At 42.5% G+C, this 17,253-nt stretch overlaps 2 protein-coding genes across 6 annotated transcripts in view; one reads left to right on the forward strand and one right to left on the reverse strand.

Annotated features, from left to right (window-relative positions):
• Window positions 1-1,595: 1,595 nt before the first annotated feature.
• LOC148758421 (uncharacterized) lies at window positions 1,596-7,847 on the reverse strand. The gene is made up of 3 exons (XM_088797615.1): window positions 7,709-7,847; window positions 6,051-7,620; window positions 1,596-1,850 (listed from the first exon to the last, which is right to left on the reverse strand). The coding sequence occupies exons 1-2, from the start codon at window positions 7,845-7,847 to the stop codon at window positions 6,737-6,739; spliced, it is 1,023 nt and encodes a 340-aa protein (XP_088653741.1). The 3' UTR covers window positions 1,596-1,850; window positions 6,051-6,736.
• Window positions 6,077-17,253, forward strand: part of ARK2N (arkadia (RNF111) N-terminal like PKA signaling regulator 2N) — a 66,519-nt gene continuing 55,342 nt past the window's right edge. For 4 of the 5 annotated variants that reach the window (XR_016021167.1, XM_019739682.3, XM_019739685.3 and 1 more), the window contains exon 1: window positions 6,687-6,824. The gene's annotated coding sequence lies outside the window, so the exon portion shown is untranslated. Of the gene's footprint in view, window positions 6,208-6,686; window positions 6,825-17,253 lie in introns of those variants that run through there. The other variant, XM_074340037.2, reaches the window with a different exon arrangement.

Genomic DNA, 17,253 nt, shown 5'->3' on the forward strand with positions numbered 1-17,253 from the left:
CTCTGGGCGAGCCACTTTCCCAGCATCTCAACGTGTTCACCAACCTGAAAACTCTCCAAACCCCATCATTTAGGGGTTTTTATTGAGGTTTCATTCTGTAGACGTGATTAATGAAATCACAGGCCATGCATGATTGAACTCCATCTCCAGTCCCTCTCCCCTTCCCAGAAGGGAGAGTGGGGATGAAAGTTCCAACCCTATCTTATCTTGAGGTTGATTCCTCTGGTGACCACCTTCATCCTGAAGTTATGTACGGGCCCACCAAGCGTCACCTCATTAGCATAAATGTGGGTAGAGTTGAAAGAAGTTTCTTAAGAATAACAAAAGACACTCCAATCACTCAGGAAATGACAAGGGTTTTGGGAGCTCTGTGGCAGGAACAGAGGACAAAGACTCCATATCTATAGCTATAGCTATATATCTGTATCTATATCTATATCTATAATTATACCACAGATCCTTTGATATTGTTCTTCCTTAAATATCAGTTTTCGGAACTTGAGGGGGGAAGGTGGAGGACAGGGGCCTTCTGTATAAAGATGGTGTTTCAGTTGCTCTGAGCCCTTAGAGTCCTTGAGTTGTTGCTTCCAAATCACAGTATGTCTTTGGAATGTGTCCACAAGGAAGGTCTCTAGGGCTGCGGGCCCTTCGCTTCTTTTCTGTGCTTTCCTTTCTTTCTGCTCTTTCAACAGTCCTTAGTTTTAGTTTTACCCCTCCCAGAGCTCCACCTGCCTCGTAGTGTGGTCAGCCTAGGGTCAATGCTTTCCTTTCTCCCCAGGTTGTCAGTGGGCCAGGGAGGGACTGCTTTCTGCTGGTCTTGACCACAACGCTCAGTAGAACTCTAGGTGAGAACACATCACACCTGCTTCCCTCTTAGTTCTTTAAAACTGAAGCCCAGACTCCTTGTACTCCCATTCAGCCCCCCACCTCCCTTCTGGCCTTATCGCTCCTCTGCTGTGCAGCCATAGGCAGCCTTGCTCTTGGGTTGTTCACCCTCCAAACACCCCCAGGGCGTTTCCATCTCTTGCCCCTTTTCCCTTCTCTACACACTTGTTCCTTCAGTCACATCTGTTTGTTGAATGTGTCTTATCTGCCAGGTCTTGTGCTAGACATCAAGAGGGCTAGGAAGAAGGATGGTATGACCGCTGCCTTCAGGGCACTGACTCTTTGCCTCCTTTTGAACAACAGTCAGGCAGGTTCCGGGTCCTGTGAGGCGTTCCCCAATTGCCCTTCTCCCAGCCTCTCACCTATTTGGCACCTGCACCATTTCCTTGTTTTGACATCCTTTCAGGTTTCTGTGTCTCCCCACCTAGATGCTTAGATGGACTTCCTCCATTCACATCCGTGTACCGCAGGGCAGAACAACCCGTGTCCTATGGTCTGGGGTGTCAGACGGATGAGAAAGAAGAATATGCACAACAGGTACTCAGGAGGGCCAATGTCAGGAAGGGAACAAACAATGCTGTGATGGGCTAGTTTAAATGGGGTGTCAGAGGAGCCCCTCACCCCTCCTACCCCGGAGGTCCCCCAAGGTCTGATGCTGTGTCATACAGAGCTATTTTTTTCATTGAAAAATGAAAGACCAATAATACATATTTGTTGAAAAATTTTAAGCTGTCCTTTGCTTTTATTTCTAGTTTTTATTAGAAGTTACAAGCTTTACATAGAGAAGGGGTGTCAGAGGGATCACGTGGCTGGAAAGAACTTGGAGCCCAAGATGGAAGAGCTTGGATTATCCATCCCAGAGAATGGAGGGAGCTGAGGGAGGCGTCTCTCGCACTCACCCTTGTTGTGTCGTTGGAACTAACCACTGTTCATTCACAAAAGGTGAAGGAATTCACAGACTCAACCTGAAATGAGGAGAGCAAGGAAAGTTTTACTGAAGGTCGGGCAGACAGAGACTGTCTGTGTTTAAAGAAGACAGCTGTCCCTGGTAGTAAGGAGAGAAACACCAGCGGGGGCTGGAGGAGGGGCTGCAGGGGCAGAGTCTTAGAAAACTGCACCTTACTTTAGGTTAGCTTTTTCTTATATAGGAGAGGGTAGGTAAATTTCCTTACAGCAGGAGATGTGACATATAGACTGAAGTCATTTGATTGGCATATGTTAGTTATATTAGTTTCTTTCTGTGCATGCTCTTACCCATTTCTTACAGAAAAACTCTCAGGGTGCAGAGCAAGCCTTAATGTTCATTTTATTTTCATTGTATTATAATAAGGCTAGAGTTCAAATAACGGACAGGTTCCAGCAGTTTGTGTAGGCATCAAGAACCAGCTTACTCTGGTTAGGGTCTTATCTCTTTTTTCTAAGGGTGTTTGGACATCTTGATTTATTTCTAGGGGATGAGCCTGGGCAGTTCCTGGGGAGGGGATGCAGGCCTGGGCAGTCCTCCTTCAGGCCCACGTTTATTAACCCTTCTTCTGCCTCACCAACCCTCAGCCACCACGTGGCTCCATGTTCATTACATCCTTCTGCCCTGCTCTGTTCTGGTTCCACATGAACTTGTTGCTCTTGAAAAATGACTCAGTTGAGATGGCAGCGCCACTGTACTGACCAGTGTGAGTCTGTGCCTGTTGGAGGTGCTGGCTTGGAGGGTCGCCATCAGAACAGTGGTCCTTTATATTTATAGAGTGTTTTCTAAGCCAAGAGTTGTGCTGAGAGCTTTACACATATGACTCATTTCACCCTCACTCCTCACAAGATCCTACAAGGTAGTGTGGATAAAAAAGGGGCCACATACTAAACATGACAAGCTCAGGGGAGGCCACATGGCAGGCCCTACAAACTCAGAGACTGAAATTAACCACATAGAATGGTGTGAACATAATAATTCCTAACTAAGAGCGGATCATGGCGGGAAGTCATATCCTTGGCCTGTAGCTTCCTTGACAAAGGTCAATGTTTACCTTAAGTCAGACTGTCTATCGTCTTTTTTGCATCCAAGATAGCATGCCCTGGAATGTCAGAGTACTTCCTTTTTCTGGACCCCTGAAGGCACAACCCACCAGCACCAGAACAGAGAGACTATAGAACCCCTCACTGTTATCTTACCCGGAATACCATCTCTAGGTGCTGTAAAGTGTTAATTATTAACTATCCTGTACCCACCAATGTAAAAGAAGTATGCATCTCTCCATTTTACTTTTTATCCAGTCCCGGAGATTTTCCTGCTCTGCTTTCTCCCACCCCCTTAACTCTTTTGCTGTGTTAATTGATTTCAAGGTGTTTTTTTCCAAAAAGTGTTAAAAATCCAAAAATAACCAAAAAGTTGATATTTTGACTATTTTATGCATTTAATAATAACAATTTGAGCTGCTTTGTGTATAAATGACATTATTTTTATGTGTAAAAATTTCGGATATATTCACTCAGATATATCTGACCATCGTGGCACTTAATCTACCCCCAATGGATTTCATGTAACCCTCCTTATGTCTCCTCCTTTGACTGTAATGTATAAAATAAGCTGCAAAACAGCCATTCTCCAGAGCATTTTCTTAATCTGCTGAGATTGTGCTTCCCGGCAATTGTCAGCAGTTTGGCTCACGTAAACTCATTCAAGTTCTCTTCAGGTCTGGACGTTTCTTCCGTCAACAGTAGTATCAGGGGTCACCTGTGTTTGACACAGGAGAACGCTGAGGCTCTGCGAGGTTACAGAAGTGAGGCAGAACCAGATCCAAATTCAGATCTGTTGGACTCCAGAGCCCCGGGTCCTGATGACCAGGTCACCTTCTGCTATTTGGAATCCTTAGAATGTTCTGGATGGCCTTGCGTATGGAGACATAATTAAATTCTGTGGAATAACGGATGCTCTGAGGCCAAGCAGGTCATGTTAACTCTGGAAGAGGTGACTTGTCTGCGCATACGTGGCCATCTCAGTGCAGAGAGGTTCATCCGTGCCTCCATCCCCAATTCAACTGCCTTATAGTAACCTGCTCCATCGGGAAGGAACAGAGTATACAGAATAGTCAAAGCAGGGGCAACACACTCTGATGCTACTGGTTAGTTCACCACTTCTAATAGCATCTGCTGCAGGCCCAGCCCTATTCCAGGTGCATCAGAAGCAAACAACGATGCCGATGGACTTGGCATTGGCCTGCAGGGCTTAGGACAGAAGTTGAGAGAACCACTGATATGATTCAGTAGTAACACTGCAGAGAGGCCAAGGGGTGGACATGTGTATAGGACAATGTCTGTGAGCAGAGTATTCTTAATAGAAATTTCTGTAGCGGCCATGGGATGGAGGGAGCTGGTAAGGGTGCTGGTGATATGGGTGGTGTCTGGGCTGGGCTGGTTTTATGGAGATGGGATTTCAGGAGTTGGGAGAGCTGAGTATGTGATGCACAGGAGATTCTAGGAGATAAATCTAAGGCAGCAGTAGGATCAACTCCTCAGCCCTTCATGCTCCTATAGAGAGGAAGAAGAAAGCAATTGCCTTACTCGCAATCTAAATATGGCGGTAATAGGGATAATAGTAATTAGGATATCAAATGCTCTAGCCTCCAAAAATATGTAGAGTCCACTCACTGTAGGCAATTGACTTGCTATCAAACAGGAAAGGGAGCCAAGATGGTACCTCAGTAGTCAGGGTCCTACTTCAGTATCTCTACAGTATTGACCAGATAAGACTGTCAAGGAGTTATTTTAAAACTGAATGTAGGGTGGCCGGATGGCTCAGTTGGTTAGAGCGCGACCTCGGAACATCAAGGTTGCCGGTTCAATTCTCCGCATGGGATGGTGGGCTGTGCCCCCTGCAACTAAAGATTGAAAATGGCGACTGGACTTGGAGCTGAGCTGTGCCCTCCGCAACTAAATTGAAGGACGACTTGGAGCTGAAGAGCCCTAGAGAAAACACACTGTTCCCCAATAAAATTAAAAAACAAAAGCAAACCAAAAACTGAATGTATTAGTCCACATTAATTAATTCATTCCAAGACTGACAGCTATGATCTTAGTAGTTCTTTTCTCTTTTTCTCCTGAAAGAGCTTAGGCTCTTGTCACGATCACACAGGCTCTCAAATTCCTTGAGGACTAAAGTAGCAGGGAAATATATGAATAAGTGAATGAATGAGCGAAATAACCTACATAGACAAAATGTTTAGATGGTATATAGTATGATCTCAGTTAATTTCAAAGAGGCAGTTGGTGGTAGTGGTTGAGAAAGCAGGCTCTAGAGTTGGGCTGTCTGTGTGGTAATCCAGTCTTGCCACTTACTGATGTGTGACCTTGGGCAGGTCACTTTACTACTTTGTGTCTCATTTTCACCTTTGTCATTTGGGGCTAATAATACCACCAAACTCATAGGTTTGTTGAGAGGATTAAATAAATGAATCCATTTAAATGCACAGTACAGTGCCTGGCATATAGTAGGCATTCAATGAAAGTTAGCTATCACTATAAAATTATTTTATCAATTTATTTATTTAGTCAGGGATGGAAAACTCCCATGCTTGTAGGCAGTCAGCATAAATGAGTGAACTGGGGGGAGCTGAAGGGCCTGATTTAAAAAGGGGAGACTGATTTTAAGGGCTGAGTGGCACCAGCGCTGTGATTTTCAGAATCTCCTCTTGGGGAGTGTCACCCCAGGTCCCCACATGGCTCCTGAAAAGGTCAAGATCGTTAACATTTTCTTCCCAAGCCCTTATTTATTTATTTATTTATTTATCTATGAAAACCGTGCTTTTAGAGAGCACAGCCTCTGGGCCAGATCTTGAGCGGTGAGGTTTGTTCTCAGCACCTCATCTTCCAGCCTTCGGAAGCCCTGTACCCCACCAAGTGGCGTGTGCCCACCTCACCTTCCCGCCGGGTCCTGCGTCCAGCACGTTTCCCCAGACCCTAGGCCTCAAGGAAGGGCCTCGAAAACTCATAGAGTGCAACGGTGTGTCACCCTTCCCAAGGTGAACTGCCAGTCAGGGGAGTGACTCTGCATAGGTGGAATTTGGGGCGTCTGCAACGCGCACAAGGGCGGAGCGGGGTGTCCCTGGCCCACCCCGTCTCACCAGCAGGTGGCGGTCTATCTGCGAGGCCTGCAAGGTTCCATTCCAGAAACTTACGGGATGTTGATGGCATTGCATGAGTTGCACGGCCGAGTCTCCCAGAGCCAAGCGGTGGGCATCCGCGAAAAAGTGAGGGGAGAAGGCCGCGCATCCCTAATGGAGTGACTCAAGCATTCGGACACTACGCGCTTCATTCGGGAAGGCTTCAGGAAGGGTGAGTCCTGAGCAGCGCCCGGGAAAGGGAGCGCCGTCCTTTTCGCAGGGCATTGTCCTTGGCTTGCATTGACTGGCTTTCTGAGCCTGGAGAAAGGTATTTCTGGAACGGAGCTGCCTGATCAGAAGGAGGGAGCGCGGGAAAGAAGCCCGGGAAGCCAGCCGGTGCCCGCGCGCCGGGCACCGTGGAGTTGAGAGGAGCGCGGGTTCCCTCCGCCAGAGGGCGCTGTGTGGCTTTCCATCCGCCTCCCTCTCCAGCCCCTAGAGGCTCTCGCCGCAGCGGCCGCTCTAGCTGACTCGGTGCGGGCTCGGTGGTTCCGGGCGGAAGTGAGGCGCCGAGCGGAACGGCCTCTGGTGACATTTTCTCCGGGCGGCGCGGACGAGTGAAGGGACTTGGTGGTGGAGGCTGCGGAGGTGGCGAGATTCCCTTTAGCCTCAGCGGGGCTCTGACCGCGACCCTCTGCTCGCCGCTGGGGCTTGTGCCGAGGAGGAGAAGGCGACGGTGGCCGTCGCGTCCCGAGTGACCGCGGCTAGAAGAGTCCCGGCCCGGGGGTCGGTGCGTGCCCCGACGGGGCGCGCGGAGCCGGCGAGGAGGTGCGGAGCCGCCGCGGAGCGCAGGTGAGGCGGCGAGGGGCGCAGGGCCGCGGCCTGGCTACGGGTCGCTCAGCGGGACCCGGGCTGCGTCTCGGGGAGGGATCGAGTGGAGTCGGAGGGGTGCGGGCCGCGGGGGAGAGCCCTGCGGCGTCCGGGCGCTGGCGTGGTGACGGGCCCGGCTGGCGCTCGCCGGTGTGAGCGCCCGGACTTGGCGGGAGGCGCGGCGCGGCTTGGGGGCCAACGACGGGGGTTGCTCGCACGCCCGCCGGTGACCCTCTGTGCTCCTGGCCCGGCCGCGTTGGCGGGCCGAGGCCCCTCGCCTCCCCCGGATCGCTGGGACCCGGGGCTGAGAGGACGCGGGAGGTGCCGCAGTCTGTGGGGCGCGCGGGGGAGCGGCTTTGCGGCCCTGGAGTTGCCTTCACGCAACTTTCCGGCGCCCGGGCCCGCTGGGGACGCGGCAGCGGCGGCTCCGCCAGCCCCGCGGGTCGGGTCTGGCGCCGACACCTGCCCGGACTCCGGAGAGCCCAGGCGGCCGCACGAGCGCCGCGGCTGCGGTGGCCGAGGGGAGGCAGGAAAGGCTGTCTCGGGCTCGGCGCCGCCTGCCTCTCAGCGCTTCCACCACCTTCGGTCGGCGGTCGCCTCTGGTCACGGGGAGGGATGCGTCCATCCTCAAAATGGACCGCTCCCGGCGAGTTTGTCAACTTTATTCGGAAAACCGGCGAGGATGGAAATGGACGGACCTCCAAGTCCCAGATCGTCGTCTCCTCGGACTCCTCCCCGGGTTCTCTTCTTGTCCCCAGTAGCGCTTCGTACTTGATTTCTCAGAGCAGCCACCTCTGTGTGTCGTTGGAGCATTTGCCCCTAACACAACCGCACGTCATTCATTCGGCCTGTTCAGTCGTGCTCGCCGCTGTCACAGACCAGATGCTCGCAGCTGGAAGGCGTGACCCGCTGTACGTGTTCTCCGAGGTGGAGCCGCTTGAGCAGTTTATCCTTGGATGCGCTTTTCGTCGCGTGCCTGAGTTTTTGCTTTCTGAATCCTTCCATCTAGTAGGATGAAAATCCCGCTGAACGCTGCTTTGCCAAGGTTGGACCTCTTCGTTACGAATACGTCTGGCAGTTTTGCTTAGGCTGTTGTGTGGTGTCGCTGGGCACATGCTAACGGTTTGAATCACTCCTTTTCTTCTCCTGGGATATTTTAAGGATGGAGTCTGTTAACTTTCTAATGTCGTTTTGCTGATCCCGGCAATCTGGATTCCAACAGTAAGCATTGCCTTTTTGGTTTAACAAGCATTTTTAGAGGCCTACAATGGATAGTTATTACCTGATGTCCTGCGGAGTCACAAAGCCAACGGTTTTTTAGTAGGAAGTGTAACATTTTGGCGCAGTAATCTGGCTAATACAATGCCTAGTTGAGTGCTATCTGCTCAGTAAATGTAAAATTATGAATTCAATCTGAATTGAGAAAACTAAGATGGAATTTACTGTGATAACCTGTATGCTCCTTTAAAAAGAGCCTCAGTGAAATTTCATGCAGTTCCATGGATTAAATGAGAATTAAAAATGTTTTTAAACATTTCGAAATCAGGTTCCTTCAGACTGTTAAATACCACTTGCAATCTTAACGCTTCAAACCATATCTTTTTTGTAATGTTAAGATATAGGTGTAAACTTCACATATAGGTATACAATTCGAAACGAAGGGAGAAACTTCAAGGTAATTACACCTAGGCATCAGCTAAATATGATTTCTTAATGGAAAATTTTTGTTTTCTGACATCTTTTTGTGAAAAAGGGGAGGGACTAGATTTTGGAGCTACAAACTTTTTCCCTTGTTAGCACCATATTAAGTTCACAGTGTAGACATTCCTCACTAATTCAGTTTATATTATTCTTAAATGCGTTTATGAAAGAGCAAGTGTCATGATACTTTGTTTTATAGTCTTCATGATTTATCCAAGACCCATACATTAAGATAGGTTCAGCTTTAGATTCTAATTTAATGCAGTTCTGTTAGACCTGGGTGCTCAATGTATGTCCTTCAAAGGATTCTATTTTCATTGGTACCTTAAGTCTCCTTACTGTATGATGAGTAACTTTTGGGAGCTTCTGTAGTCACTCATTATTCAAGGGGTTGTTTTGCTGGGATCTTCAATCTTATGGTTTTGTTTTGGTGTGTGCATGAAGAGACTTGTGTGGGTAATAAGGATTTTTTTTTTTTAAGTTTGGAACTGTTATGCATTAGAGACCCAAACTCTACCTTTGTAACTTTGGTAAATCATCTTAGACCTTTGTAATTTTTCTGCATGTAACTAGGGACATGTTTACTGAGTTGACAATACTTGAGAAAACCTGTAGAAGATGAAAAATAACTACGATGTGCTTTCTTTTGAACCACACTGATTTCAGTATTCTCTATTATTTTATGAAAGAGTTTGGGGCCAAATGAAGTTTCTTGGGTAGCTGTAATTATAGGGTATAAATGAAATAGATGTATTAGTTAGTAACTGAGTAAAAAGCTGTGAGACTATAGAAAGGGGTAAGAGCTATTGAGAAATCTTTGGGAAAATACAGACAACAAAACATTCTGGTGGAACCTCTTTATTTTCACCACACTGATTTATTGATTGCTTACTGTGTGCCAGGAGAGCTCTCGTTGCTAGAGCTGTACTGGTGAGTAAGATTGACAAATTTCCTGATGCCAAAGGAACTTACACATTTAAACCTGAGATTTGAGGTGCATTTCCAGGTGGGCATTCCAGGCTATTGAACAGCTTATGCAAAGTCATGAGTATCCGTGATCTCGAATGGTTAAGTGTGGCCAGGGCCTTGAGTTTACAGAGAGGATATGTAGGGTGAGACGAAGGTAGGGCCAAGTTGTGAAGGTACAGTATCTTAGTCTGCTAATGAGTTAGTTACTTTATTGTTTTTTTGGCGGGGGGCGGGGACCTCAGGTGGAATATAAAAGATGAGATAGGCATTCCTTTTGAAAGATTTTTCTTTAGCCTTCAGTTCAGTAACTAGAATTTTATTGGTTTTATTTATTTTGGATTGATTTTTGATCATCAGACTAATTTCATAGTTATTCTTCTTTAGTTGTCAGTTCTAGTCTTAATTTAAATTTGACTATTGTCATGAAACTTTGAAATCCTTAGCCTTTATCTTTAATTGTACCTACTTTCCTTACTTTTTCAGGACTCATGATTGAATTTAAGGGAAATAAGCAGTATTTTCTGCTTCTGTGTGGGCAGCTTCTCTCAGCAGAAGTGGGGTTGATGTTCAGTCAGTTTTCACACGCAGCCTTCCCGTCCTTGTGGTAAGAGAGGCGCAGGGTGAAACTAAAAAAGCATCTTGCTTGTTTTATTCTCTTCTGTATTCCTAAACTGCTAGGGAGGAAATGTGTATGTCATACATATTTATCATAACAGTAGTAGTAGCTGATAATAGTAAATGTGATTTCTAAATTCTCTAAAATAACCAGTATGATTCAGATTTGATGGTTGTCTTATTTAGGATTTGTGGCTTTAATTTAGTGTTTAAATTTTGTTTATTCTCTTTCATGTCTTTATTCAAAACAGGGACCTCATTCCTCTTTGCTCAGATTCTGTCACTTAGTAGCCAATGGACAGATGGTGTAAATCCTGTTATTAACTTGACTTTATTTAATTTTAAAACTACATGGGTGAGTATTTTCTAGTTAAGATTAATCAAAAGTAGAAATCTATCTGCAGAATTATTTGTATGTGGGGTATTAATACCTGGTTAAATAATAAACTCATTTCCTGACCACTTAGGTCCCAGGTGGGGATGGATACGAAGATAAAAGAAATAATTTCTGCTCAGGGATTTCAAATGTAGCGAACCAGATGATTTCTAAGTTTCTTTCCTGTGGAGAAGAAAAGTACACGTAGGAGAAAAGTAGACTGTATAACAAAACAACTATAGTATGGCATTAGTCTTTTCTTTATAAAAATCATTTAAACTAAGGTATTGGACAATAGTATTTTATTAAATGGGTCGTTAAGCTTAAAAGAAATTGATTGGAGTCTTGAATGTTCTTTTTGTACTACCAGTTCATTTACAAAATACTTTTTACTCTGCCTGGAATTCAAGTCCATGTATTAGTAAATTGGTTTTGATTGTTTAAAGAGGAACAAAATTAAATCTGTTAAAACTTATATAAGTCGTTCCCATGAATGCGGATAAACTAGGATTGTGCGTAGGTAATCTAGAAATCAGAAGTTTTCATTAATGTGATTAACATTAGGGAAACAAGATACTTACCGAAGGGATCACAAGTTGTTTTTCAGTGAGTTGTCTCGTTTAAACAAACAGCTTTTATGATGTCCAGAGTCAGCATTTTGTTAGGTGCCTTATAATTAGAGAAAGGTATTGTTGGGGAGAGGGAAGTTGGGTGTGGACTAAAACTCTAGGAAAACAGGACTGTTTTCCTTTCTGTATTAAGAACAAAAACCTCATGTGGTTAAGATTTTAAGCAGTATCCTGTCTGCCTTAATTTTAACCTAGATAGAAGCATAGTTTATTCTTAAATCAACATTTCATCATCAAGGGCTTCCCATTTTTCTCCACTGCAATCCACTAAACAATTTGCTGTGAGCCTTAGGCCATGTATAGTAGATAGGTTTTTGGCAATACTGATCTTGGGGACCTTAGGTCCCAGCATGTGGTAACTCTTCTTTATATGTACTGTTTTCTGAAGGAGATAGAAAATAGGAAGTGGCCAGAGCAGAAGTCTTAGAAATCCTTAAATTAATTCTGATTTACACTGATGGCGCTTTTGAGTACCTAGATGGTTTCATTAGCCATGGTGCATTCTTTGCATTGGGTGACTTCCTTGGTTTCTCACTTGACGCTCGTGTATTCCCAGCCCTGGTGCTGGGCCAGCTGCGTGTCAGTAGCGGTGGTATCTGCTACATGAAGTGATTTGAGCAGCCATTATCACTCTTGGCCTATTTATAGAGCTTATATCAGTGGGGAAAACGTTGGCTAGCAAGCAAGCAAAGCTACTCTCTTCCCGTGCTTGCAATCTCACAATTTATATTTCAGTTCTGGGTAGGCCAAATAGTCAGCTGCATTAATTTTTAGAGTGCCTTTTTGGTATTCCACCCTTTAGCACTCTAGTTTCTTAGTAAACTTCACTTTTGAAGGAAAAAACAAACAAAAACTGAAAAATAGCAGTAATTTCTTAATATCATGATATTTGATGTTCAGATTTCTCTATTATCTCGTAAATGCAGTTATTCAGATCAAGATTCAAATAAGGTCTGCATTGTTTTGTAATCTGTAGGTTCCCCTTCCATTTCTTTTCCCTGGCAAATTATTTGTTAAAGATACAAAAATTTTCCTGCAGTTTGAATTTGCCAGTTACAGTCCTGTGGTGGTTTTAAACATGTTCCTCTGTCCCCTGGGTTTCTTGTTAATTGATATTAGGTTTTAGAGGCTTGATCAGATTCAGTTTCTATGAGGTATGTTCTCTCTTTCTTTGTTTATCTTTTTTTTTTCACTTTGAGCAAAAATGCTTTATAGCTGCTATTGAGTGCTCCCATCAGGAGGCACATAGTGGTTGGTTCTCTGTGATGTCAGCAGCTGTTGATGCTTATTGCTTAGCTCCATGAATTTATCACTCATAATTCCTCATTCTGAATGCCTTTCATCATTCCCAGTTCTGAGTCTTTTATACTGTATCTTGTTTATAGCCTCTTCAGCCTCATCCTTTTGAGAGAGCTAAGTGAAGGGAAAGGAAGGGAAAAGTTGCTGTGGAGAAAAGGGCCATTTCCACTGTATTGTAATTCTGTAGTATTTTTACTTTAATCGTCATCATTGGTTCCTGCACTATCCACGTTATCCATGCTACAACTTCTCAGGGGAAAAACTAACCCCAAATCCTGACATAATGGAAAGACGTCCTTAGAAAGCAAAATTTGTTTTGCAGTATTAGTGCTTATTTAAGAGTGAAGTTGTCATTAAATTGTGCTTCTATGTAAAAATTAGAAAAGTGGTTAATTTTTCTATTTCAGAAGATTTGGGAACATCACTGTTAATAGACGTAATGGAATCTCTTCCTAGACCTGAACATCTGGAGAGAGGGGACTTCATTTTCTTTTTTAGTAAGATGCTCTCTACCTCTTTAGTTTTTAGTGTCTGGTTTTTGCTTCTTTATGCAGGAGTATGCCATGATTTTATAATACAGTATTCTAAGTATAAGGAAACAGCTTTACTAGGCTGTTAGCAGTTGTGTCCGTTTTTGCTTATGTATTTATATAGAAAGGTGAAAGGAGAGTTACTCGATCAGAAATCATGTTGATTCTTTATCGTGGAATACATTTTTACATACAAGTCAGTAGTAGTAAGTGTTAAGCAAACAAGGCATTTCATTAGTGGTCTTGGTGATTTTTAAAAATGATTCAGTTAATCAATTCAACAAATATTTATTAAATATTGTGTGTTAGGAACTGAGTGAACTGAAGATGATTAACATAATCCCTGCTTTCAAAGGAGATTGTAATATAATGAGTTTGAGGGGGGTGAGTGAAAACATTTACACAAATAACTGTTTTTTTAATTGTTTGCCTCATAATATGCTATTTCCCTCCTCCCCCATCTGTAAGGCTAACTCTTAATTTCTTGGACTTAAATTTTCTCAGCCATTGCTGTGTGTGTGTGTTTGCTTTTGTTTGCTTTAAAAATCACCCTCTTACAGCAGTGTATTTGTGTGTCACAGAAAAATCAGGTAGTAATCGTTAGATTCTAATTTTTTTGGATGATTACTAGTATTGTGATAATTCCCTAACGTTAGATTGTCACAATATCTATTCTGATATCCAACTTGTCTAACTGTAGAGTCACTTTATAATTTTTCTGTGACAGTTGCCAACACCAGCAGGAAGTAGACACACAATACTGTTTGAAAGCCCTGCTTCATTCTAGTTTTATCTTCACGGGTTGCAATTTGTCTCTTGGTCCTGGTCTCCTGTTCTTGTTTATATTTAAAAAACAAAGCCAAGCAAAACTTCAAAACACCTTACCTTTTTTTTTGTTTTGTTTTTTAAGTGTCTGGGTATAGAGAGTAGCCAAAGTTTGACAAAGAGTTTAAGAGGGTAGTTTTAAAGACCTACAACTGATTGCCATGGATTTTGTTTTTTTAACCTTGGTCCCAGTGATTTACTTGCTACTTTAGTTAGTTACTACAACTTTTTAAAAAATGAGTTAGCAATAGATGCAAGCTGTAATCTGTTTTATATTATAACTGTCTTGGAGGCAGAAACTTCTAAGGTTAGCTACATTCCTGTTGGTGGTTTCATGACTTTTTTTTTTTAAAGTCCCATCCATATAAGAAGTAACTGTTTTTACAACAATTTAGAAAGAGGCCAGTTGCTTTGATATTTAGTGCTAGGAGAGTGCATCCTTTTTGACTCACAGATTCAGTAATAAACATGCCGAGTTGAATATTTAAACTGTAAGCCAGCTAACAATTTTTGGATTTTGAAGCTAAACCTATTAAAAAAAATAACTTTAAAAAAATGTGTTTATACTAGACTGTTGAGGCTATTTAAACCGCAACTCTCTTACTTATTAATAACTCCTTCCCTTTTTATATGGCATAGTTTTTACTTTCATTGATTGTGCCTTGGGCATAATTTAAAGTAAGCACACTATGGAAAACTATAATCTTCTCCTAATATAAAGATAACAAAGAAATGATGGTTGTGTGGTTTCCATAAAATGGATCAAAACAACGGATGTTTTGTTTTTAGGGAAAATTATCAAAGGAGCAGTCTTGTTCACCTTCTTAAGTGTAAAATGCAAATATGTCTTGATTTATACAAAAAATGTATTCCTGTAGATTGTGGGCAAAATCCAATTTTAAATATCAAACTTCAAATACGTTAGGAAAATTTATTGTAAAGGGGTCTGTTTCAAAATATTATCTTTTAAATGTATAACCTAATTTAACTTTTGTAAAGATCCAGACGTTCAGAACTTTTATTTTGGTTAGAGAAGGCTGCTTGTGTAGCATGATCTAGTCTTAGGTTAAGAAGCAGGTTGGAAATTCAGAAACTGTTCTAAATATATCTGTCTAAATCTATCTAAATATATCTTGGCCACTGACCTACATATTCTTTTCTTAGAAATGGGGATTATACATTTCAGGTTAACTATGAGCAATAATTAATAAAATAATTAAAATGTTCCGAAAACCTAAATAGAGTTGTTTAGATTCGGTGTATCTTTTTAAATGACAGTTTTTTAAAAATCCTACAAATATGTAATAAAAATTCATCAATTAAAAAAAGTCACTAGTGACTAAAGCATTTTTTTAGTGGGTTTTTCAAATGAAATTGCCTATATCTTTTTTGCTTTTTAAAATATCCCTTGAAACTTTCTGAAAACATTGAGGTCTTGGATAATTCATGGTTGGATGTTTATGCTGTGTCTAAAATTGATCAGCAGAGCCGCTTGGAGGCATTAGTTTCCCAGTGCTGGGAAGCAAAGGCCGGGGTAAGGCAGATTGTTTTCATGTTGCCCTTTTCATGAAGTCTACAAGTAGAGCCATTAACTGGAGTGGTTTTCTGTATGCTGTGACCCTGGCTCCTATGAAAATGTTTATGCAGAAGATGACTGTAACATATATACACATATATATAGTAGCTCCATATGCATTTATTAAAAAGAAAAAATGAGATTTAATAGGTTCATTTAACTGTGAGAAGTCCAATGTGCAACTGGCCTGCGGCCTAGTTGGATCTAGGAACTCATATCATCTGGGCATTATTTTTCTTTCTTTGTGTTCTGGCTCTGTACTGCTTTTCTTTGTGGCTTCATTTTCAGCAGGGCTTTCCTCTCATGAGGGCAAAAGTTGGCCCCAAGCAGCTCCAAGTTAACAAGTTTTCTCAGCATTAAAATACTACTACTACTGCTGGACTTTATTTTTTAGAGCAGTTTCAGGTTTGCAGAAACTGAGCAGAAAGTAGAGAGAGTTTCTATATGCACCCCTCAGTTTTCTCCATTAACTTCTTACATTAGTTTGTTACATTTGTTACAATTGATGAGCTAATGTTGCTACAGTACTCAAGTCTAAGTTCACATTAGGGGTCACTTTTTGTGTTGAAAAACAAATACTGTGTTGAATAATACTGAATAACTAACAATTCTGTGGGTTTGACAAATGTTATCCATCATTACACTATCTGACTACATAGTTTCACTGCCCTACTTGACACCTTCCTTTCTTCCCCCCATATTTACTCAGTGATCTCTCAGATTCATTCACATTTCTTTTTTGTCATTACCATCAGTCTAGAGCTACCATAATTTTTTTGCCTTGCCTTCAAATTGTTATACTGACATTTACTCTTGTCTTTTCCAGCCAGTCTCCATTATGCAACCTGGGTGGTCTTTTTGAAGTACAAGTCAGTTTAAATCTATGAGGTGTGATCAAATAATATAGTGAATGTTTAAATTAAAAAAAATTATTACAGTAAAAGACACATTGCCATTAATCCCTCTCAAAATACTCACCCTCGCTTTGAATGCACTTATCCCATCGTTTTTGCCACTTTCTGAAGCAGTTCTGGAAGTCTTCTTTCGTGAGTGTCTTTAGTTGTACTGTCATGTCTGCCTCGATGTCCTGAATCATTTTGACTTTGGGGAAGAGCCAGAAGTCACACGGTGCAAGATCCGGTGAATAAGGTGGATGAGGACACACTGTCATGTTTTTATTTGACAGAAATTGCTGTATAGAAGCATATTTTTTTATCACACCTCATTATGTTTCCCTCCTTTATTTGAAACAATGGGTTTCTATTAACTCCTCAGGGCTGCCTTCCTAGACGTCCTAGGCTGTGTTACAGTTTAATTCCTTTCATGGTGCCAACATATGTTCTCTCTACTGGATTTACCACATAAATACATTTTATATTTACTTGTGTGATTATTCAATTGTGTGTTTATTCGATTGTCTCTTACTTAGACTATAAGCTTTGTTGGGAAGGTACAGTATATTTTCCAGTGCCTGGCATAGGTAGCTGATACTAGGTATTCGGTAAGTGTGTGTTAAATGCATGAATGAATCCAGATGACTTTGGTTGTACAGAAGCGACTTGTTAATTCCGTGGTGGGCTTAAAGGGAAGAGGAAGAGGAAAGAATATAAAGATTTAAAAAATACTGTTTCTTTATTTATTTCACTTTGTGCTCATTGTGTATTAGGTGCTTTAAATGTATTACTCATTTCCTCCTACCAACGACTAAAGTTTTACAACGAAGGAAGCCGAGGTTTAGAGAACATCAATAATTAGTGGACCATAGCACTTCAAATTCCCTTTCTTCTCTAGCCTTAGGACTCGTGTTTTGTGAACTTTTGTTTTCATTTTTGAAAGATGTTGGATCACTGTATCTCATGGCTGCCACCGTATTGCATTAGTGCTGAGAGTG

Source organism: Rhinolophus sinicus, chromosome 4 (assembly GCF_057876585.1).
Source record: "Rhinolophus sinicus isolate RSI-liver-muscle chromosome 4, RSI-T2T, whole genome shotgun sequence".
Classification (NCBI taxonomy): domain Eukaryota; kingdom Metazoa; phylum Chordata; class Mammalia; order Chiroptera; family Rhinolophidae; genus Rhinolophus; species Rhinolophus sinicus.

What these genes read in the sequence shown, in the direction of transcription:
- LOC148758421 (XM_088797615.1), bottom strand. Translation starts at nt 7,847, where the DNA reads ATGGAAGGATTCAGAAAGCAAAAACTCAGGCACGCGACGAAAAGCGCA. An exon ending in GCATCTGGTCTGTGACAGCG is followed by an intron (nt 7,621 to 7,708) that starts GCGAGCACGACT and finishes GGCTGCTCTGAG; the next exon opens with AAATCAAGTACGAAGCGCTA.